The sequence below is a fragment of the Monodelphis domestica genome, chromosome 1 (genome assembly GCF_027887165.1).
Source record: "Monodelphis domestica isolate mMonDom1 chromosome 1, mMonDom1.pri, whole genome shotgun sequence".
In the NCBI taxonomy this organism is placed as follows: Eukaryota; Metazoa; Chordata; class Mammalia; order Didelphimorphia; family Didelphidae; genus Monodelphis; species Monodelphis domestica.
Genome location: NC_077227.1, coordinates 156477617 through 156501840, shown reverse-complemented (window position 1 = coordinate 156501840; position 24224 = coordinate 156477617). Strand labels below are relative to the sequence as shown.

Sequence of the window (24224 nt, the reverse complement as noted above, 5' to 3'; positions counted from 1 at the left end):
CCAAAATAAACCCAGATACCATATGAGCTCAATTACAAAACACTTTTCACACAAATAAAGTGAGACCTAAACAATTGAAAAAAAAATGTTAATTGCTCATGGATAGACAGAGCCAATATAATAAAAATGACAATCCTACCTAAATCAACTTATCTATTCAGAGAATCTCTCTGCCCTTTAGACTCAAATTATTTTTTCATTTCATTTCTTTTTATTTAATTAACAAGCATCTATTTTAGCTCCCTCCCAACCCCCACTGGGGAAAAGAAAAAACTTCATTATAAATTTTCAGTCAAACAAAACAAATGCACATATTTTGGCCAGTGTTCTAAAATGTATAGCTCATTCTGCATCTTGGATCCCTCCCCTCTCTGGATGTGAATGATTGTTTCATTGTTAATCTTCTCTTACTAACAGCTGGTCATGGAATTTATAAAGGTTCTTAAGTCTTTCAAAGGTATTTGTACAGCATTATTATTAAGAAACTCTTCTGTTCTACTCACTTTATTCTGAATCAGTTCATATAAGTCTTCCCAGATTTCTAAATTTCCTAAGACACAATAGCATTCCATTACAATTATATATCATAGCATGTTTGGCCTTTCCCTAATTGACAGTCCTCCTTATAGTTTCCAGTTCTTTGCCACTATATATGATAAAATAAGTTTATACATAAACTCTTACTTTTCCATCGAGTCCTTAAACTGGTGTCCAGGAAGCAGCCCCTCTTTTTTTTTTTTAATCCCTCCCCTTCTATTTTATAATCCATACTGTGTGTTGTTTCCAAGGCAGAAGAGTAGTAAGGGCTAGGCAGTGGAGTTAAGTAACTTGTTCATGGTCAAATAGTTAGGAAGTGGCTGAGGCCAGATTTAAACCCTGGGCCTTTGGTCTCCAGGCCTGGCTCTCTATCCACTGAGCCACCTAATTACCCCCCCCCCAACCCCCAAGAGGGTCATTCTGAATCATTTCAGCCCTCAGTTGAGTTTCATTTGTAGAGCTTTCCTAGAAGTTTCATTGCATTCTCCTTTCCTGCTTCTCTAGGAATTTCAGAAATGGCCCTTCTAAAGGCATTAATGAAAGAGAACGAAATAGTCTGACCTCTAGAGAAAGGGACCCTATTTAACTAAGCTTCTAAACAGATTGGAGATGGGAGATCAGGGTCTCCTCTGAACCAACATCTTTGCACCTGAACTCTCTTGAGTTTTTTTCTCTTATCACCCTTGCTATGACGGTGGGTATGTGAAGGTTGGGAAGAAGAGGAAAAAAAGAGGCTTAGCACAGCTCCTGGAACATCAAAGGTGTTTAAGAAATGCTTGTTGACATGACATGACTGAATGCAGTCATTTGAAGTGTCAGGTGAATCTTTGACCTCCATCTCCACTAACCTGCCATCTCTCCATCCCTAACTAGTCTGCCCCCCAGGATTCTATGGTCACAGCTGCAACCAGCCCTGCCCACTCTGTGTGCACAGCAATGGACCCTGCCACCACGTCACTGGTCACTGTGACTGTCTCCCTGGGTTCTCTGGTTCCCTCTGCAACCAAGGTACCAAGTGCGTGGGGAGGAAAGGCCGCTGGTGGAGGGGGTTGGTGAAGTAGAGGCCTGGGAAGAAATGGGAAGGGTCTGAGGTATGGCTAGGACTTTGGAACCCTGGATCCAGATCTCCATTTTGTACATGACCCCAAGGAGCACTTTGGAGACATCAATAGAAAGAGGATTTGGGGCCCTGGGACCTTAGAGGCCCCTTACTCTACTCCCCATATTTTACAGGTGTAAATAGCTCTCAGGCCCCAGTTTTTTACTGTTTTTTGCCCCTTGAAAATTCACATTCTGTACACAGAACCCACCCAATCCCCACCTGGCTACACTACAAATAAGGGACTGGACTTTACTAGATGATCATTAAGGCCCCTTCCAGCTCTGATTCCCAAGATCCTTATACATCTCTCAGAAGCTCAGGCTACCCTTTCCTCAAAAGGGCACATGATCTAAGGAAGAGGTTTGAGACTTCAGTTTTTCCAGTGCAAGGAGCCCTTTCTGTTCAGGCAAAATTGGGACACTTTTATTGACACAAAGAATAATGAGAAAGAGTAAAATGCAGCCAAGCCATCTGTAACAACTGAGCATTAAATGAATATATCTATCATCAGCTAATATTTATTAAGCGCCTTCTATGTGAAGGAGGTGGGAAATACAGTTACTGACCTCCAGAAAGTTACCCTTAAACTGGGGAGACTACACACAAACCCTTGAAAAGCTAAATAGCAAGCCAGAACAAATGACTCTGGGCAAGTCACTTCCTTCCTTCTCTATAAAATGGAGGTTAAGGATGAACTAGGTTATCTCTAAGGTTCTTTCCAGCCTGAAATCCTGTTATGGGTCATCTAAGCCAATTTCCCACCCATTGAGAAACCTCTTCCACCATATTTCAAGTTGATACTCTCAGGGACAGGAAGCTCGCTACCTCCTGGGTCAGCCTGCTCTATTCATGAATAGAGAACCACGAGCTGATTCATTAATTCAGAGTATGTGGTCTCTTACCACGCATGAGTGAAAAGTTCATCTCTCCATGCTTCAGGGGGCATGTGAAGTATGAGTCCCCTGGGGAGCCGCCATGTCACAATTTCACAGCGCACCCCCTCCCCCTTCTAGGATGACTTAATCATAAGCTGACATTCAGAGGCTTAGCTATTAAACATCAGAGACTTGGCAGTCAATACAGATAGGCTGGGTCTAAATTAGGTCCTAAACAGCCCGAGGAATGTCTCTTGGATCATGCACTGTCTGATTTATTGCCCCTCGCTCTAATGAGTATTTTCTACATATAGATTTAATAGAGTTTACTATTAATGGCAACTGCCCTGGTTAAGTCTCAAACCTTGTAAAAAATTGAACTGACACTTTTTAATGACCCGCTTTCCAGGGGGTTACAAATTACTGACAGTGCTTAGGCAAAGTCATTCAACATAGATTAAAGATAACTAGATATTTTCTTCTTCCTCCAAAGCACCTCCCACCCCCGAACTTTCTCTTGACTCAGGCAGTCTACCAATTAATGTATTGGACTGATTATAATACAGACAGCCTTTGAACATGTCTCTCCTGCTAGGAAGATTTCAAAGCATGGAGCAGAACTAATTGTTTTATTAAGAAAGTGTAATGTTGAATTAGGGAACAGGATCCTTCTAATCTTGGTATTCCTTAGAGTAGAAGTCAAGATGGGTTTCTGAAATCCATCTGGAAAATACAGTAGAAGAAGCAAAAGAAAAAGAATATTGGGCCAAGACATGTAGTCATGACCTAGTTTTGTAGGAAATGAAGAGTCCTAGTAATGAACATGGGCCATACCCAAGCTCTTGACCACTGTCAGGCCCCAGGGTGGGAGCTAAGGCGCATAGGATCCTGGGAACACTGCAGAAATCTCTCCTGCATCCCTGATTCCTGCCTCTAATCAGTCATTGAACAAGCATTTCCCAAACCAACTATATGGTTCAGTTTTAAAAGAAAGAAGTATGGCTAGGCCTGATACTTGGCAGATCACTGCAATTTGCTTCAGTCTGGGCTTCAGGGTTTAGTTCTGCTTAGAGGAGGAAGCATGGCGTAAGTGGAATGGACTCTTGGGGCAAGAGACCTACGTTCTTCACTCAGCTCTCTGTTAGCCAACTGTATGTCCTTGAGCAAACTATTTGACCTATCTGGGCTTCACCTATGAAGCTAGATCCTTCCAGCTAAAAATTTTCTGAAGGAAAAATATTGGTGGGCCTGGAAAACAGATCGGACCATGTTGATGTCAAACTTCTTTTGCCCTCCCATGGAAGGTCAGGCTAGGTTTTTGTTTCTCTTCAATAGTACCCAGAGTCAGAAGGAGTCCCTCTGCTTTAAGGCTGGAAGCCAGGTTTTCTGAACTATGTATAGAAAAGCCAGAGCAGATCAATGATTCACCAGGGATGTGATAGACAGCTCCAAGGGGTAGAGGAAGGAAAAGGGGGGTTGGGGGAGTGGAGGAGAAGTCATTGATATAGGAAGAGGGAATGGGAAATTATTAGACTCAGCTGAAATGGTAGGAAAATGGCATCCCTAATCTGAAGCTGAAAAATGCCCTGTGTGTTTTAAAACTGAGTTCATCCTTCCTCACAAGGCACTGGGAATTCAATCAACCATTCAATAAATATGCTAAGTACCTTGGCATTGTGCTAAATCCAGAGGATTCAAAAAGAGGCAAAAACCACTCTTGCCTTCAAGGACCTTACAGTCTAATCCAGCAAGGGTAGGAGACCCGATAGAGAGGAAGCTGGAAACCGGAAATCATTCCCACTATATATTTGTCTGCCTTTCTCTAGCTGTTACCTTGTACTCTGCCAAATCCCTGCTGCCCCAATCCTGTGCCAGCCCAAGACAGATATTCATTGGATTTAGAACTGGAGGGTTCTTTGAGATTATCTAGTCCAATTTTCTCACTTTAGGCATGAAGAAACTAAGGTGAAAGTAACTTGCCTGAGGTGATATAGGAATTAAATGGCAGGATTAGGACTTGACCCAGGTCTTCTGATTCTAGGTCACAATATTCTTTCTGTTATACCATGTCCTTTCCTCTCTTCTTTGGGTAGGCAGAGACAAAAGTAGACAGAAATTCAAGGGGCATCCATTAGTCTAACCCTGAGCCTTCCATATTGATTTATTCTGGGCTAAGAATACACAGCTTTCTTACTCTTGCTCTCCTAAATTTCTTGATTGTGTCATAAGATTTACCCTGTTTTTATTTTCCATATATTTATTTTGATAGTTACTTCCTTGATAGAATGTAAGCTGCTTGAGGGCAAAGATTGTTTCATTTTTGTCTTTGTATCTCCAGCACCAGCACAGTCCCTGATGTGTAGTAGGTACTTTATAAATGCTGGTTTGTTGATTGATGGATGGCTACAATGAATTTACCAATGATGATTTTGAAGGATGTGAAGAACTGTGATGGCAGGGTGGGGACAGTAATAGTGGCACTGATGAGTATTGTGGTGATGATGACGATGATGATGGTGATGAGGAAAAATGTTTCTTTGGTTTCCAACAAGGTCCTTGGGAAAGGGAAGGAGAGGGAGATCAGGGAGGGAGGGATGGCCATGTTTATGGTTTGGTCATCATGGGAGGCTGAATTTTATGAGGCTCTGGGCTGGGAGTAGGATGGGGTGAGATCAGTCACAACGTCTGTGTTGCCTCTGCAGTATGTGCTGGAGGAAGGTTTGGGAAGGATTGTGCTCAGCACTGTTCATGCTCCAACAATGGAACCTGCAGTCCTATCGATGGCTCTTGCCAGTGCTTCCCCGGCTGGATTGGCAAGGACTGCACTCAAGGTAAGCAGGGCTGTGTTTGGGGCCCCCTCTTCTTCCCCATTTGGCAGTGGGATATTGAGGCCCATCCTGTAAACCTCAGTCGACACCCCTGGCCCCTCCCCAATCCCTAGAGGACTACCTTCCTGAAATAGCCTGAAATTGCCTTACATTTTGCCAGAGCTGAAGTATCCTCTTACTTAGTTTTATCTGATGAATACAATCCCAGCACCACCTGATGTATCCAGTATCCCCTGAACTGGGAACAGGGCCCTGATCTAAGGGGATGGGCACATTTCACGGTAGCTGTGGAGAACCCTGACATACTTCCCCAAAGAGGGGAGGGGAGGATTGTCTCCATCAGCTAAGTGGCTCTGTGGATAGAGAAAATCAGGCCTCAAGGAGGGAGATCTTGGGTTCAAACCTGGCCTGAGACACATCCTAGCTATGGCAAGCCACTTGACTCCAGTTGCCTATCCCTGACTACTCTTCTGCTTAGGAATTGATATATCAACTCCAAGAGGGAAGATAAGGGTTGTTGTTTTTGTAATAAATGAATAAAAAGTAAATATTTCCTTATATAACTCAGGAGTTGGAAGGGAACTAATATCATCTAGACCACACCTCATTTTACAAATGAGGAAAATAAGGCCAAATGATTTGTACAAGGTCACAGGGATAGGTGAGACAGGACTTGAACCTAGGTCCCCTCTATGAAAAGTCTTCTTCCCTTGTCCCCATCGCAGGCCATTGTTAAAAGTGCTAGGCTCCATCCTCAAGGAGACCTACTTGGATGGAGAAACAAAGTCTTTGCCTGGAATAAGATCCCTAATGGGGCAGAAGTGAGGTGGAAGTCAGTGGTCAGATACACAGAAGCCAGAAAAGAGAATGTACAGTTTATAGAACATCTAGCAAGAGCACACATGTGCCCTGACAGAGAACTTAATGACTTCCTAACCAATCCAGGAATAAGGATTAGAGTACATGCAGAATGGGATGGCATTCATCTCAGAAGGGGGTTTTGGAGAGGAAAGGCTTCGGAGGCAGGATTTAAAGGAGATGATGTATGGCTTGGTAGAAAGAAAGGAGGTGAGGGGTATTCTGGGTACAAATTAGCTTCCCTAGGTTGGAGGTGGGGAGAACCATGCTATGGAAAAAAGGAAGATGGAAGACTAGTCTGACCCATTATATCCTTGTGTCTGATAAGGTACTCCCCACTTTCCTTCCCCTCTCCCTACCTCCCTCAGCCTCACACTCTTACATTTTTGCCTCTTCCTCCTGTCTTTTCTACAGCCTGCCCAGCAGGGTTCTGGGGTCCTGCTTGCTTCCATACCTGCAACTGTCACAATGGGGCTGGGTGCAGTGCAGATGATGGGGCCTGTCGATGCGCCCCAGGCTGGACAGGGCTCTTCTGCACCCAGCGTGAGTTCACTTATCTCTTGGAATTACATGCTGGACAGAGCAAGGGGTCTCCCTGCACTATGGAGGAGGGTGGAGAGAATAGGAAGCAGAGGAGAATGGAGAGAGATGGGGCAGGGAAGAGAATTCAGCTGGGTTTGGGGGACCCCAATTATGAGAGGCAACTTCAGGAAGCAGGGTTAACCCTTGACATCTAGGGAGCTTCTTAGTCATTTACTCAGGCTGTGAACCCAAAAAGCTAGAGAAATTTGGATTTTCTTCCCTAACTCCCATAAACTGGGCCCTGCCTGGATAGAATCATGGCTCTTATACTAAAATAGACCCTGGAACAGACCCAAATATAGGACAACGTATGACATACCTAGACTAGACTTCCTGGAGCTATTCTAAATTCAAATTCTTGCATCTATTCCTCCATTCTTTATAAAGTTATTGGCAATCTCTCCATTCCTACTCTCAGGCCAGTGACATCCCTTTCTCCCCCACCTCTCAGAGCCCTCTGTGCCTCTGGGGATTCCCTGATCTGCTCTGCCTTTTCCACCAATAGTTCAGAAAATCTGTCTCCAGCAGGAGGGCAGAAGGGATTCCTTTGACATTGGGTGCTGATGGAAAGAAACAAAAACCCAGCCTGGCCTCCCAAGGGAGGAAGATAGAAACTGGAGCTCAACTTGATCCTAGTTATTGCAGGATGGGTTCCTGGTTAGGGTTCTTGGCTCAAAACCATATGACTGGGTATAGATGGAGACGAGCGAAGCTCAGACAGTCATAAAATGCCACAGCTTAGGAATTATCTGGTCCAGCCCCTGTATTTTACACCAAGGAAACCAAGGCCCAGAGTCTAGACAAGACTCAGCAAAGTCAACCCTTTCCTCTTCAACCCCCCTCCCAGGTCCCTATTAGGAAAGCCTTTGATTACTAGTCATATGACTGTGGGGCAAATTATAGATAAGATCAAAGATTTCGATCTCTAGGGACTCTCATCTAGTTCTACCCTTTCATTTCGCAGATGGCCCAATTTCACTGGGGGCCTAGAGTAAGTCTCTTGCTAAGGGTACATGGGTAGTTTGAAAGCAATTTAAAGTGAAGTCCGAAGACTAAAAATCAGGTGTTTTTTCCCTACAAATTCCTCTTCGCTTCCCTTGTCCCCCCATTCCTAAAATCAGAATAGTAGTTTTCTGCCCTCCTTCACATAATTGTTGATGACCAGTAGAGATAGAAGAGCTTTGTAATCTGTGTGGTGCTAGAATGATGGAAGTCAGTATTATTCATATTCACGGATTCAGTATGAGATCCAAAAGGTTCCCCTATAATCTGACTCCTGGGAGAGGGAGTCCCAAGGCTAGAGGGAACTGCTGGGGCTGTCGATGTTTTCCTAGGCTGCCCCACGGCATTTTATGGGAAGGACTGTGGGCGTGTATGCCAGTGCCAGAATGGCGCCGACTGCGACCACATCACTGGCAAGTGCTCCTGTCGGACTGGCTTTACCGGGCGGCACTGTGAACAGAGTAAGCTGCCCCAGCCCCTGGCCCATTACCAAGCCCTCGGGAGCTGCCCTTGGAGGGAGGTCCTTATACCTCACCATGTCCCCACTTCATCTGAGCTCTGCTCATTTCTGAAGCCCTCCCCACCCATCACCACCTTGGGGGAGGGGGTGGAAGACTGACCTTCTTCAGCTAAGGGGCCTGGGTACCAAAGTCACCCCTTACCATGCTTGATGATCTCAGGTGTCTTAACCCTAAGATCTAAATATCCAGGTTTCAATCAGGCCCTCAGAGCAAGGCTAAAACTAAGAGAAGATGCTAAGCTGCACCCTGACCTCAAGTTCCTCTGGAGCTAGCCATGCTGCCCTCCCTCAGAATTGGGGCTTATTTCAGGGCCCATCACTGCAGGGTGGAGGAGATACAGCCCTGCCTCCATAGATGTTCTTATCATTCTGGTAGAGGTCAATAGTTGGAGGCTCTTGGAAAATTCCTTTCAGCCTTCTTGTTCTTCAGAGCATTCCAACTCTCAACAGAATAATCTCCTGCTTTGTGAGAAGGGGGAGGAGTATGTGTCCACCCCCACCAAGAGGTGGAGGAGGGTCGGCTGCTGAAAGTGCCCCTATGTGGGACCAGAAAGTTGTGTGCTTTCTGGACACAATGTCACGATGCCCTTGGCTGGGATCGAGATGAGGCAGAGGCTGGCTGGCATTCAGGTGGTATCTCAGGGATGGTGGGGGAGGTTCATTGAGAAATACAAGACAGTGCCCAGAGAGGTGAGCTTGACAGAGTTCAAGGGCGGCCCTTCCTAGGCCAGTTCTCTCCATTTAGGATTGACAGCCAAAAGAGTTATAAAGAGCCTGAACCGAAAGATAAGTATCTTTGTCACTGAGAACCCTAATTTTGTGAGAATTAAGAAGTGTTTCCCAAAGTAGAGGGGCATTACATCACAAAGGCAGAATAAGTGCACTCCTAGGACAGTTTGTCTTTGTCCGAGCCTGCCTCTCCTCTGTCTCTCTCCCACTCCCCCCAAAATAATCCAGTTTATAAGCCCTAGTGGCATGTTAAGCCTCCTTCCCTGGAGATCATAAGTTATAGTCCAGTTCAGAGGACAGTAAAAAGTTTCATGAAGAATTTGTGGTTGTCACCTCTGCGATCAGAAAATCAGAGGTCCAGGGCTAAAAGAGACCTCAAAGGTAATTTGGTCCAATTCCCTTAACATTTTACCAAAAAGGAAACTGAGGCCCAGAGGCTAAGTGACTTATCCCACATCACAGGGGTAATAAGAGATTTGAAGCTATGTCCTCTGACCCCCTATGTATGTAGCACTCCGCCCATTGTGCCACACTGTACCGACTTCCCAACCCCAGCCCCTGACTTGTGTCCCAGCAAGCATCTGCTCCTTTGAATGCGCTTGGGTGGAGGAGGGGGAAGTAGAGGTGTATCTGTCTTATCAGTTCTGTCTGTGCTGCAGAGTGTTCCCCAGGAACCTTTGGCTATGGCTGTCAGCAGCTGTGTGAGTGTATGAACAATGCCACCTGCGACCATGTCACTGGCACCTGCTACTGCAGCCAGGGTTTCAAAGGCATCAGGTGTGACCAAGGTGAGACACTGCATGGTCCCAACAACACAAGGCATGGAGAGGGAGGGCAGGGAGAAGGTTCTAGATTGCATTCTTGTGGTACTGAAGGGATGGGATGGAGGAAACCGGGGAAGCACAAGACAGTGCCTGGAGAGGTGAGTTTGAAGACAGTCAAAAGAGTTAGCCTAGTTTGGGGTGGATGGACAAAGAGAAAAGAAGGTTCAAGACTGAAAAGTGGGTCGAGGAGTATCAGAAGCTTCTAATTTGAAATGACCAAGAATCCATAACCCCCCATTCTTTTACGAGACTTTATTAGTAGTTATTTAGATGACAAAAGGCAGTCACACTGAGTACCCCATGTGGCAAATAGCCAGCAAATACATGAGGAGACAGAGAAATCTGCATCACAGATGACCTTCTCCCTTAGCCTTAAAGGGTAAATTGTACATCAGTCATGCTTTGGGGATTGAAGGGTTATCTACTAAATTCTATTTATAATCCATTCTTCATTCTCCATGCTAACAAAAGGGAGTTAAAGGACATTTCAGTTTGGGGTTGGGGAATATTAGGATTTTTTTAATCAGCAGAGACTTTCCTCATCACATTTGGCTCACAATTTCTGTATTCCATGAGGAGTCTCAGAAGTTGTCAGGGATAATAAGGAAGCCAGTCTGGGATGAAATATTTGCCATGGAAGAGCCAAAGTGAATATTACCCAAATTTAGAATAAAGGAAAGCTGCCTGTCAGAATGCACCAGAGTTGTAGGAAGAATAAATGGTATTAAGCCCTTTTTTACAGATGAGGAAACTGAGGTCTAGAGAACTCAAAACAACTCATCCAGGGTCACATAGCCCCTTTGTGACAGAGCCAAGATAGCAAGATAGCATTCTTTGTCTCTTGCCTCCAAGTAGTTTGGCTAAAAATGTTAATAGGGAAAAGATGATTAGTATTTAAAACTCAGAAAAATAAGAGCAAGTTGAGGAAGTTAAGGAGAGAAACAGGGCAGGAATTATCCTCTAAGGACTTCTGCTTCATTTCTATACATCTTGTTCCCAGCTGCCCTCATGATGGAAGAGCTGAATCCCTACACCAAGATCAGCCCAGCACTGGGCTCAGAGAGGCACTCAGTGGGTGCTGTCATCGGCATTGTTCTCTTACTCCTGGTCATCGTGGCCCTCTTGAGCCTGTTTGCTTGGCATCGTCGGAGACAGAAAGAGAAAGGCAATGACATGCCCCGAGTCTCCTACACACCAGCCATGAGAATGACCAGCACTGACTACTCTCTGTCAGGTAAGGAGTACATAGGATTGGTGCCCTGTTGGCAGTGGACCTTCTACCAGATAGACAGGACCTTCCCAAGATTCTCCACACTCCACAAAATCCATCAGGGAGGAAAAGCTAAATGGGTTCACAGTTGTGAAACTTCCCTTAACAAAGTACTCCCAAGAGGGTATGTTTTTCAAGTGTGACTTAGGTTTCAGAGTAAGGAGGGAGTTGTCTTAAAGGGATACCTTGTCTCTCCAAAGATACTGGTTCTAGTACCTGGGGGTGACCCAGGCTGTTTCAATTGTTATCTATTTCATCCTAAGATGCTCCCAAAGGAGGAGGAATTGAGACATATTCCAGGAGAGTGGGGAGAAGTGGAGGAGAGGAATACTAGAACCTGGAACCTTGAAAGTCAGGCAAAGGCAGTTTTAAATTATCTTCTCCCCCCATCTCTTGCTCCAAAACTATTCCCAGTGGCCCACTTCCCATAACACTTTTCCCAGAGACCCAATCCTAGGCCTCATTACTATGGAAATTCTAGTTCTCTTGTCTCCAGGGGAAGGTCTTCTAGCCAAATCCCCAGGGGCTAGATCATGGAGCAAGGTAGCCATACATCCCAGCTGTTCTCATACTGGGAAAGAGTAAACAAGGCAGTCACATAGGTCACTTCCCTGGCATACCCCTCTCTTTGGTGGGTCTTAGCACTGTCTGAAAGATATTTGGAGCGCCCAGAATAAATGTTCCTCTGAATGGTGCACATTCTATTCAAAGTGGGGGAAGCTCACTTGAGAGGAGACAGAGTACGGGGAGTGATGATATCAGTCTGGGTCACCATCTCCCATGGAACCAGCTACTTTTCATTCCTGAATTTTCCCAATTACCCATGCCCTTTTTTTGGTGGTGGGCAGAGATGGAAGGAAGAGAGAATGGGGAATGGAAAGACTAGGGTATATCTGGCCAGAAAGTATAGAATCATATCAAGTGCATTTGGGAGACTAGAAAAAGTGACTAAGACAGGAGAGAGATGGATCATTGGCCTTGATCTCCCTCAAAGATCACCAAAGCTGAAGGGGGACAAAAGCTGGCCGATTTAATCTTTTCCTTTGATTCAGTACAGAAACACACAGAAATATGCTACTTCTGTAAGATTCACTATGAAGTATTCAACTTTCTGCAAGTTTTGTCCTCTGCAGAAGTTTATTTAAAATGAATGAAGCATAGTGAGATGAGAACTAGAAACAGTAGTCACTGAGATTCTATTCCTGTTTTCTGTTGAATATTCTTGAGGCAATTGCTAACTCACCTTTCCCCTTTGCCCCAACATTTCCCCTGTCTTTGCTGCTTGTGTTGCCCCAGGTCCTATCTGTCATTCTTCCTCAAATTTCTCCACAAATCCTATCTTTACCTTCTTCCCTTGGTATCTAAACTAGTATCACTGCCCCCAGCATTACTCCAGACCCTGTTGTTATCCCAAGTGTTTCTTCTATCCCTCCACATCTACTGTCTCCCCAACCCCAGCTTCTTTTGTTGTTCCAGTCCTCAGCCCCTGTCCCCTTTTCCAGGGGTCTTCTGCACCCCACATTCCCGTTAGTGTGGTGGCCAGCTACGACACACCAGTGTGTTTGTATATACAAAGCCCTGCATTTTAATTCTGAATTCACTGAAATGCAAACCTCCACAAGGTGTCAGCAGAGTCAAGAACACGCTTCAGTATTCTTTACTCTGGGACACCACAACTCCATGCTTGGGTTCTATAAATCAGGGCTTGTTCCCCCCAAATGTCTGGTGACTTCCTAGACTTCTCCATTTTAGTCAGAGTTCGTCTTCCACGAGAATCCCCCAGAACATTCTTGATCTGCCTCTGTATCTCTTCAGAGCAGGACATAAAGGCACGTGGGTTGAGGGTGGAGGGCAGAAGTAGGAAGAAAGGTCTGACATTGTACAATGAGAGGCAGATTGGCATGGTGGGTTGAGGGCTGACTTTGCACTCAGGCACACCTGCATTGAGTCCTGCCTCTGAACTATTAGCAGTATGACCATAGGCAAGTCACCTTAAGGGCTTGGGGCCACCAAATAACTCTGGGAAATATAAAGATAAGTTGCTGATCCATATCAGTGTTTTTAAAGGGAGTTCCTCCAGATGTTGAAATTCCAAGTCTAGAAAAAAACCAAGTTGTAACTTTTTCATGCTGCTGCTATGGCTGCTGTTCCTGTCTGCTTTCTGGAGGAGTGAACAGTTCTCCCACATTCCACTAGGAGGGGATGAGGAATTCTCAGAGCATGGGAACATTTGTGATGGACAGGGGAGGGAGGGGAGAAGTCACAAGAATGGGAAGAGAGGGTTGGTGCCCATCTATGTCCCCTCATCCTCCTGGGGATAACTGCTCCTCCCCACCCCATACAGTGATGGATAATTCAGATATATTCTCTTCTGTTTTGAAGGGTCTGGGTCTGAAGCAGCCTTCTGAGTTAAGTTGAAATTAGAGCATGCAGGCTAATTAGTTATTCCTTCAGGGCTCCAGGCTCCAAGGGCATCCTGATGTCTTCTTCCACTCTGGATAGCCCAGTCATGTTTTCAAAGGAGGCATTCTAGGGAGGGAGGGGTCTCTATAAATGTGTCTCTGGGACATCTAGGAGTTTGGAGAAATGTCAGAGGGGGCTGGAAAACTTTACCTGGCACTCTCGGGTCCTTCCCAAGCCATGCTTTGGTGCTGTGGGGTGTCCCAGGGCCATGGGGATGGGGGTGTTTGTATGACACCTTGTTCTCTTCCCAGATGTGTCTCAAAGTAGCAGCCATGGTCAGTGCTTTTCCAACCCCAGCTACCACGCTCTGGCATGTGGGGTGCCTCCTGAAACAGTCAGTAATTTGGACAGGAACAGCTCCACTAAGGTACCTGTCATCAGATTTCCACTCACCCTGCAACTTCCCCAGTCTAGTTTTTCTTTCTTCTTTTAGAAAATTTCTCTTTGGCTTAAGGAGATATACCCCAGAGCTCCTCTTCTCTTTTAGGCTACATGTAGCAAAAAGTATAGGCAACATGTAAACATCTACAGGAATCTGATGTGTAACTATTAGCTGGTTAGCTCCATTGATTGGAGTACCATGATAAAATTCCAAATAGCTGGGCTCAAACTTTATTTCCCCAACCCCAGTTAGTGTTCCCAAAAGGATAGAGTAAGAGTGTGAATGGCTGAGTGTAAATCCATCCCCACTGCTATAAACAATGCCCCTAATGGAATGTCGTGTTTATACACAAAGGAAAGCTTAATAACTGGTTTAATGATCTGTAATCAGACATGGTCATATAATCCTTCAGAACTGCATTGTACTTTTTAGTTTTCAAAGTGCAAGTCAAAGATTCTTATCCTCATTTTACAGAGGAGGAAACTGACACCTTGGGAGGAAGTGAAAGGGCTAAAGCCCCATAATCTATTATTGGCAGAGCTAAGACAAGAATCCAGGTTTTTCTTACTCCTACTCTCCTGTTCCTTCCTCAAAATCATGCTATTTTTGTCAGTCTTTGATGGTCATAATGTGCTACAGATAACTAGCACATTCCCAGAATGGCCAATTCTATGAAGCTCCCAATGGAACCAGCCACCTGGTAAGTGATGATAGAGCGGTGGCTTGTTTCTGCTTGCATCTAAGGATGCCATCTGACCTCTGCTGGCCTGAAACAGGGGAGCCAAAACAGTACTATGGGAAGAGAGCTTCCATGTATCTTGCACGTGTGTACCTCTTGCACATATACCCCAAAGATACACACCTTCACAGTAAACCCTTTCTTTGGTCATATGAAAATACCCTTTCTTGTTAACAATCCCCAACATTTATATAGTGCTTTATTAGTATATGAAGCCGGAACTTCTTTCATCACAGTGGAATATCCTAATACTGCCAGAAGTAAGCAGGACAGGTATTACTTTGCTACATTGACAAAACAAGGAAGCTACTTAATCAAAAGACTTGACTTGCCCCATCATTGCCATGCCAGCCCTGATTTTCTCCATCCTCATTAAGTCAGTCCAAATACCAACTTTATTTCAGTGTAGTTACATACGTATTCTAATCTAAAGTCCCTTCTCTCTAAATCCAATGTTCCCACGGTCCCTTCAGGTAGCTGGCTTCTACGGTTCTAATACATGCGAGGTACGTGACCTTAAGCAAGGCACTTCTTTTAGTGCCTTGGTTTCCTCATCTGTAAAATTTAATTGTTGAACAAGATGACTTCCAAGAGCCCTTCTGGCATTATCTCATACAATCACAAGACCAGCCAGGTGGCAATCCCAGAGGGAACTGATGTTAAGGAGATGAAATGACTTCTAACTGAGGCAGTTCAAAATACCTGACTTACCTACAATCATGGAACTAATAAGTGATACATAGATCTAAGACTCTAGCCCAGGTCTCCTTCTTCTTAAAAGATATTGTCTCTTTTATGTATGTGCCCACATATACATATGCCTACATGCAAGCATGATAGGAAATCAAGCTAGTACCATTTGGGAAAAATTCCTGGATTTGTACAGCCACTTTGATGTCTTTCCTCAGGTGACCCTGGCATGGGGAAAAGAGATAAGCAGGTCCTAGAAACCCAGTCATGCCACCTATACCTCAATTCTAAAGGATTGAGTTCCTATTTCAAAGGTTTCATTTCCTCACCTGTGAAGATAAAGGTTGAGTCTGCAAAATTTTTTTGAAATTCTCAAAAACTGGATCTATAAGAGGCAATATGCTGTAATGGCTGGCTCTAATTCCAACTCAGATATTTTACTAGCAGTATAACCCCAGACAAGTCACTTAAGCTCTCTAAGCCTGCTCCCCCATGTAAGAAGTAAGAATAATGACAGTATCTACCTCTCCCCACCAGTTATTGTAAAGGTCCAATGAAATAATGGCTGAACAGCGTATGTCAGCTTTAAAGCACTATATAAATGTAATCTACCTTTATTATCATCATCATCTGAAAGGGAAACCCCTGAGCATCAGAATAACTCACATAATATTGCAGTCTCTGCCAAGCACTCATTCCTATCAATTTCTCCTCTCTGCACTTATTCTCAGTGTGGCCTTTCATAGATTTTTTGAGGGTTGTCCAGGCTCTGTGGTAGTTGAAGGAGAGGCTTTATCATAGCCAAATATAAAATAAAATACAGGGTAGAGAAGGGGCTGATGGTAAGTACATGATCCAGACTTTCCTACTAGGAGACAAAAAAATTAAACTAGGTAGAAGTGTATGCCCCTAATCTGGCCTCCTAGTTGTTTCTCAGTAGAAGCATGATGCACTAGCCATGTCCGAGTGGCTTGATGGCATTCAAACCAAGCAGTGCCCCCTGACTGCCTAGAATATGCTTGAGAATGTTCTCTTTGAACATGCTTCCTCAGTAAGGGTTGAGGTCTGTCAGGCAAGCACAATCACAATGGGCTACCCACGTCCTCTTCCTCCCTGCCCCACTCCAAACCATACCTGACAGCAGTTGTCCCGTTCTCTTGCCACTATCAGGAATCCTTGTTCCATGACTTCGAATATCGAGTGGTGGGCAGAGCCAGTTCCTTTGGGGTTTGGGGGAAGGAGGCAACAAGGGACTTGGGTCTCCTTGAGGGGAGGGGTGGGGGTCTTGATGACTCAGCATTAACCCCATCTCCTGCTTTCCAAACAGCTCAGTAACAAATCCCTTGACAGAGATACGTCTGGGTGGACACCTTACAGCTATGTGAACGTGCTAGGTCAGTAAATATGCCCAGCATCAGCCTTCCCCCACCCCGCTCTGGTGCCCAGGTCCTGCCTCATCAACCCCTGAAAAGCTCTTGGGAATCTACAAGTCCCTCTTCTGAACTCAAACCACTGGACACTTATACTGGCAGAACTTTGGGCTGTTTCTGCCATCTTTGTCCTAAGGGAAATATCAACCAGACATTCGCCCAGCATGGCGTCTTTTGGGGAAGGGCATGTTGCTGAGAGCTTGAGATAGGAGAAGAGGTTGTGAAGGGGCCTAGTGAGAACAGTGAAGCTGTGACGATGTATGATTTCCTTCAGCTAGGGCCCACAGCCCCTCCCTCAGACCCTTAAAGGAACAAACAGGCAGGGGTGGGTCCTATAAAAGGTTTTCCCTGAATCACAGTGAGGGCCCTGCATCTAGAAGGTCAGATAGCTCTGTGGAGGTAGCTAAGGCTCCATGTCTTTATTTGGGTTGCATCCTACTGGATAAGGGCAGTTCCCTGGTAAAGGGGGAGCCAGGATGGAGAAAGGACCTTTCCTCATAGTCTCTTAGAAGATGGGTACCATTTTCAAAATGCCCCCTTTCTATCTCTCGGACTTGATAAAATCCCCCCCCCCCCCCCAGCCCTCTATGCCTGTCCCAGGCTTCTTCCCCCTTCAACCTCCAGAGTTTATCACTCACCACCCTTCCCCCAAAGCAACAGAGAAGGGGAACAAGGACACCTTAGTACCTGTTATCAGGTCCACCTTGCAGTATCTCTCTTAGAATTTCAATACAGGACCTGTCCCCTTGCCCAGTCTGAGACTCCTTGCTGCCCCTTAACCCCATGTGCCTCATACCCCAGGGGTTCTGGGAATAATGGCTCCTCCCTGTCATTCCTCTCACTAGACTCCCATTTCCAGATCAGTGCCCTGGAGGCCAGGTACCCGCCCGAAGACTTCTACATTGAACTTAGACACCTTGGTCGCCCCGCTGAGCCACACACACCAGGTCAGATCCCATTCCACTCCTACCTTTTATGTCATTCCTCCAAATCCCAGGACCCAGCTCTCTCTACACATCTCTTGCTGAACACCATACCACAGACCAGTCAGTTCCCAAGCAAGTGTGCCCTGTCCCTTCAACCTCACCCTGCCTATTCTGGTTTTTAACTGCTCAACATAGCCAGTGCCTCCATGCAACTCAAAGTGTGAAGCGTGGCAGTGGGGAGAGGGTACTAACAATCAACTCTTACCCATCAATATAGCATCTAAGGCAAACATTTAATCCCAGGATAACCTCTTGTCACTACCCAGCATGCCCTTGGGTCCCATTTCCCACCACCTACTCCAAGAAGCTGATATGAGTTCATAAGATACAAATTCATGTGAATATGAAGATGAATTAAATATGACAAAGACAATAAATTACATGATCATTTCCAAAGCCAAAGAGGAAGGCTTTGGGGTTTGTGTCTTTTTGCTCTTCCTTGTCCATGAGCATGGAGAGTTGAGAGTTGGTTGTCAATCTATGGCTCTCAGGCTCCTGAAGGAGTGCCCCCAGACCCTTAGAGATGCCATCTGGGATGCCTTCTGTTCCCATCAACCAGACCAAGCATTTCTAGCCTTTGACAGTGGGTATTCTCAACACCATGCTTGCTGCCTTAAAGCCTTGGGGAAATTATGGCTCAAATGAGAGTAGGACTAAGGTCTTACTAACTTTGTTTATCATCACTAAAATGATCATAAATTATCCACCATCCTTAATGAATATTTATTAAGCATAAAAAGGAATTATGTGCTCCAGAACTAATAACTTGGGAAAAGAAAGAAAGGGATAGTCCAATTCCCTAGAATAAAAGAGGGGAAGAGGCTGGGGTGCTAGGAATATCAGAGGTATTTTTGAAGAAGGAACAGGGGATGGACTCAGACACTTATGAGCTGTGTGACCCTGGGCAAATCACTTAACCCCCATTGCCTAGCCCTTACCACTCTTCTGCCTTGGAACCAATACATGGTATTGAGTCTAAGACAGAAAGTAAAGGTTTAAAAAAAATAACAAGGGACATGTATGCGAACACATTTTTCTATAAAGATTGTATCTTGGAGTTTTGACTGTACTGGAAGCCCTGTATATCTGCCGTGAATCCAGAAGGCAAAAAAAGTCAGGGGTCTAGATTTCAGTTCCAAAGAACCAAGTCCTAGAATCTTAGATTGTTGTTTCTGGGTTTCAGGACTTGGGGGGTGGGGGTAGAGATGTAGCTCATACTATATGCAGAAGACCTGATTGTCAACTTGGAGCAATAGGGGGTTCTTATTCTATTCCTTTGAGCAAGATCCCCAACAGACATAGGTACATTTAGTAATCCTGATCCATGGGTAAATGTACCCAAAATAATTGATAATTTGTGTGATACACCCTCTGCTTATAAAGCACTTAAACATCTACAGAGCACTTTATATAAGTTATCTTACTTTGTTCTCACAACAATCCTATGAGTTAGGTACAAAAGGCTGGGCCCAATGCTCAATCTCAAAGTATCCAGAATTTTCTGTGTTACAAACCCCCACCTACCTTAAAGGAAGATGGAGTCTAGCTTCCTTTTGCAGGAGATGCTAAAAAAAACAGAAAAAATACTGTTGTCCTGGTAATCAAGATCTATAGCCAAAATTCCCAGTACATTTACATTTTTTGTCTTATTTTGCCAGTTCTTGACAAGAGTGATATTAGTTTGTGATGATCTGTACTTATCATAGTCTGTCTCTCAGTACAAAAGAAAACTGGAGTAGCCAAGACATATTAGTTCTGGACAGGCACACACACACACACACACACACACACACACACACACACACCACTTTCTCTTTCACACACACACTGAGTTGGCTGCATCATCTAAGATGGAATTATTCTTCAAACTTAGAGCTTGCAGACCTGATTTCTCAGCAGCTGGCAACTGAGGAACACTATTAGGCATCCCTCATTCCCCTCCTTTCTACCATTAGCACCTTGGGATGAAGTGGAAAAAGAAGCCTCTTCACTGTTCAGTGAGAACCACCAGGTTTTTCAAAGACTGAAACACCTACTTTCAGGGGACAAAGGTCTAGGAAGTCCAGTTTCTAGGCTGTGAGTGGAGAAAGACTGAAAGGAAGGTCCTGAATAGGTTTTCAGCAATCTAGAGTCATAGGTGGTGATATGGGACAGTGCCCTTAATGAGTAATGAAAAACAATGTTGGGGAAATAGCCAAGGCTACTCTCTGGGGCTAGGCCCCTAGGAATAAGGGCACAGCTGAAATCCACATCCCAAGAGAGGCCTCCCAGCTGTGGATCAGCTCAGGGCCCCAGAAACAGAAAACAAAGATATCTTCACAATAACTCCAGAAGTGAAAAGGTAGCAAGGATTAGTTTGAAAGCCAAGAGAAGAGCAGGAAGTCATACTGGGGAATGGTGAGGACAACTGCCTCTCAAATCTCTTTCTGTTCTTTCTTAATGGTATAGTCGAGCATGTCTAAAATGGAACTGGAATGGTGTCAGGGGAAAGAGATTAAACTGGTCAATAAGCATCATTTTCATCTCTCTGGGATCTTTCCCATGGACATACATAAGGTATATAGAGCCTGCTTATGTCACATGTCAGGGAATATTGAGCTTTCTGTGATGAAACCTTTCTGATCTGGTCAGCACAGATAGGAAGGAAAACAGCAGGAACTGAGATCAAAGTATAACAAGTATTTCTATATGGTTTTCAGAATTTGTAAAGCCCTGAAACACTTCCTGACCTTAATTCTGAGACAACAGCCAGTAGCTTTTCTAGAAAGATATTGGCAATAACCATTTGCAGGGAAATATGACATTAGGACATAGTTGAAGGCCATCACAAGATGGCTTTATGAAGGACCAACATTCTACCTTATCCTCAACTCACAATCAGGGCCTAAAGTCTATTAGGTGTTAGTCTTGTCTGCTTAAGAGCAGGGTGGCCCATCCAAAGTTGAAACTAGAAGCCTAATTCACCCTATCCATTAAAAGGCACTACTTTCTTCCATAACCAACTCTCAATTGCCCATTAGTGGAGAATACAGAGTGGATAACTGACAGTAGGCCATAGAAAGGAAATGCCCATGTATTCATTAAAACCTACTTTTAGATGATCTACAACAATAAAGGCTCTTTAATGAAAAAGCAGAGGTTGGGGCAATTAAGAGCCCCAGTAGGTATCTGGCCCCTATGCGTGCATGCATGCATGGAAAGGTTATCTGTCTGCTTTCATTTTGAATCTAAGTGATTTTGGCCTATCCATGCCTTTTCCTTCCTTCCTTCTTCCTCCCCTCTTCATTAGCATGGCTAACTGAAAGCTGGCTCTATTCCTTTTCATGGCTGATGCCATTAATTTTAGCAGCTGTAAATTTTCTGCCTTGAAATACTGCTAGCAGAGACACCTCTACTCATCTTGGGACTGGGGGGGAGGGGGGCTGTCCCACCCTCAAAGGTAAGAGAAAAGGAACAAATGAAGCTATCTGACACATCCCTATATTGCCCACTTACATCACTATTTCTTTTCCCATTCTATATTATTTTTCTGCAGGTGCTTGTGGGCTGGATAGACGTCAAAACACATATATTATGGAGAAAGGCTTCAAAGGTAGAGTATCTGATGCCTGATGTGCCATTAGCAAAGAACTTAGCTGGATAAATACTACACACCAGACATGACCAAGAGTTCCTCCAACCTCAGAGAATCGGCACATCTAAAAAAATAATCCACAATACCCTCATTCTGGGTAGTTCTGCCCAGGGGGATCAATTGTAATAATGACAGATTCGTTTTTAAATTTCAGTTATATCTACTTAGCAAACTCTTGTGGGTTATTTTTATAGGTACTAATCAAATGACTCCAAAAATGTAGAATATATCATTATATCCAATTAGTGTAAGTTAAATCAATGAAAAAAAATCTGAAATAAAGTCAATATCTGCCCCAGAGGCTTCCTGTCTTGAGCTGGCAAGAACTACTTTCCACCTATCAAGGTATGCGAAATGAAAATGATAAACCTTTTATATCCAATGAGGTCCCCAAAACCTCACCCTGTATATCCAATGACCAAAACAAATCTTGATTACTTACAAGGAAAGGACAAAAGATGAGAAGCCACCCAACCTCTGAATAACATCAATCAACAAGCATGTGGCAGGCAGGCAATGTGCTAGGAATACAAACACAAAAAAGAAAAATCTCTTCCTATCTAAATCCTATAAAGGCCCTCAGACTTCTAGGGCTTTAGGGAACACCTGAATAGATGGAAAGTCAAGAAGTTTTTCTCTCTTCTTGGGAAACCTTCTCCCCTCAGTTATATCTATGTCTTTTCCCAGAATCAGTGACAATCTGTTTTCTTAACTGTAAAATGTAAAATGAAGATGATGGCATACTACCATCATAGGGGGCTGTTGTAAGGTTCAAATGAGATAATGGAAGTGCCCTTTATACCACAAAGTACAAAATGAATGAAACAAATCCTGACAAAAATCTTTACTTATCCTTTAGGATGAGAAGTCAGAAAGAGTTCACATTTCTTGCCTTAGACACTTGGTGTGTAACCTTGGGTAAATCACTCCCTCTGCCCAAGGTTCTTTAGCTAAAAATGAGGGATTGGACTTGATGGCCATTATAGGATCTAGGGTCCATTGTAGCTCTATATGTATGATTGATAGACAGTACACTTTCAGCAGGAGATAGGGCTGTAACAAGAACTTTGTCCAGGTCACTAAAATTTAGAGGAAGCTACCAATACGTCTACACTTGTAATAGCTGTAGAAACAACTGAATATAGCACCTTGTTTGCAAGAATGATTAGTTAAAACTGGGAAGCTACCAGATGGCAGAATTTCTTCCCCCTGGCAGAGTTCCTCCTAGGCCCAGCCCTAGCCTGCCTGAACTCCACAGCAGCAACCTTGGAGTGTCCTTGGATCTCCATCCATGGGCTTCCTTTCCCTCCAGTGAATGTGTTCTGAGTAATTTGATTTAAGGGTACATTTAGTACTGCTTGCTCTAGGCACCAAAACTGCTAGTCACAAAGCTGGCATAAGATTTTGGGCTGATGCAATATTAGCATTAAGTTAGTACTCTGCATTTTATAAGGGCCCAGAACTGCTTAGAAATCCCAGGGTAAGGGTCACACATGCTATTCCTATAAGAGCATTTGCTTTCCTGTTTCATTCTCATGCTTTCTGAATGGAGCCATTCAAACAGGATGTATGTCTACAAGCTCATGTGGGGTACATTACCACAGGTGATGCTAAAAGCAGGCTGGATGACTCCAGAAAGGAGGCTGAGACAAGTCCAGACATACTGTTAAATGAATGTAAAACTTTTGCTGTGCTCTTATCAGCGTTCCCCAGATTTCACACTGTAGAATATTTGAGAAGAGGCAACTGATAAGCTACACTCAAAAAAACCAAAGCAATATAAACCAAGCTGAGAAAAGCAAGGGTCTCCACCTAAAAGACAGATGACTTCAGTCTATTCTTTTTCCATGGAGCAATAATCAAAGAGGTGAAAAGGCCCTGAAATCACTATCTTTGTAATAATCCAACAGTCTCCGTGCTAATGTTCTTTATGTGATAATACACTCCAGCAGCTAAAGAATTTGGTCTCATTATATGTATATATATCCATGATAATGAGACCAAATTCTTTAGCTGCTGGAGTGTATTATCACATAAAGAACATTAGCACGGAGACTGTATATATATATATATTCAGCCTTTAAAAGAAGAGGCAAAAGTTGCCATATGAAAGATGTAAAAATTAAGATTTTAAAATGAGGACATAAGTGCAGGAACACTCAAGGAAAAAAAGGGGCAGAGTGGGAAATAAGGCTTCCAGAGTCTTGGACCTTACAGAACTACTCTAGATGTAAGACAAACAGTAAACCAAAAACCAAGCACTTAACACTATATCACTAACCCTAGAATCCTTTTTAACTGAAATTTTTTTGAATTTTCCTCAAAAATATATATTAAATCAGTCTAAACCCAAACTAAACTTGTATTTTCTAAAATGACTTAACTAGAACAAAACTAAGACAGCCAACATTCTCTGTCTCATTCAGGTTCTATTCTCCCATCTGAAAACAACTAAAACATCACAGCTTTCTTACTACTGCCCACTCTTACATTATTGAAGTATTTAGTTACCAACATAGTGTGGTATTTTCATCTCAACTTCTGATTTTGTCCTCCAGATACTCAATATTCCTTCCATTGCTCCCCATACCCCCACCAATAATTTTGCTACATTCTACTGTTACCCTGGCCCCTAGCTTCTGCTTTCAATTCATTCAATATGCAAGAGCCAAAACCCTTGCCTCTGTTCCTCTATTATCTTCCCTATCTTTGGTTGAGCCCAAGATCTCATCTGGCCTCTTCTTTTGACATAAATTCTCATCATTTCTTTCAT

The 24224-nt window shown here is 43.9% G+C and overlaps 1 protein-coding gene across 5 annotated transcripts in view; it reads left to right on the top strand.

Annotated features, from left to right (window-relative positions):
- The window catches only part of MEGF11 (multiple EGF like domains 11), a 489358-nt gene that overhangs the window by 458405 nt on the left and 6729 nt on the right, over nucleotides 1–24224 (top strand). The window contains exons 15-24 of one of the 5 annotated variants that reach the window (XM_001375932.5): nucleotides 1411–1545; nucleotides 5217–5345; nucleotides 6615–6743; nucleotides 8117–8245; nucleotides 9693–9821; nucleotides 10858–11091; nucleotides 13842–13957; nucleotides 16729–16795; nucleotides 17677–17778; nucleotides 21353–21409. In XM_001375932.5, coding sequence (XP_001375969.4) covers nucleotides 1411–1545; nucleotides 5217–5345; nucleotides 6615–6743; nucleotides 8117–8245; nucleotides 9693–9821; nucleotides 10858–11091; nucleotides 13842–13957; nucleotides 16729–16795; nucleotides 17677–17778; nucleotides 21353–21409 — 1227 coding nt within the window. Of the gene's footprint in view, nucleotides 1–1410; nucleotides 1546–5216; nucleotides 5346–6614; nucleotides 6744–8116; nucleotides 8246–9692; nucleotides 9822–10857; nucleotides 11092–13841; nucleotides 13958–16728; nucleotides 16796–17676; nucleotides 17779–21352; nucleotides 21750–24224 lie in introns of those variants that run through there. The other 4 variants (XM_007479599.3, XM_056808678.1, XM_056808687.1 and 1 more) reach the window with 4 other exon arrangements.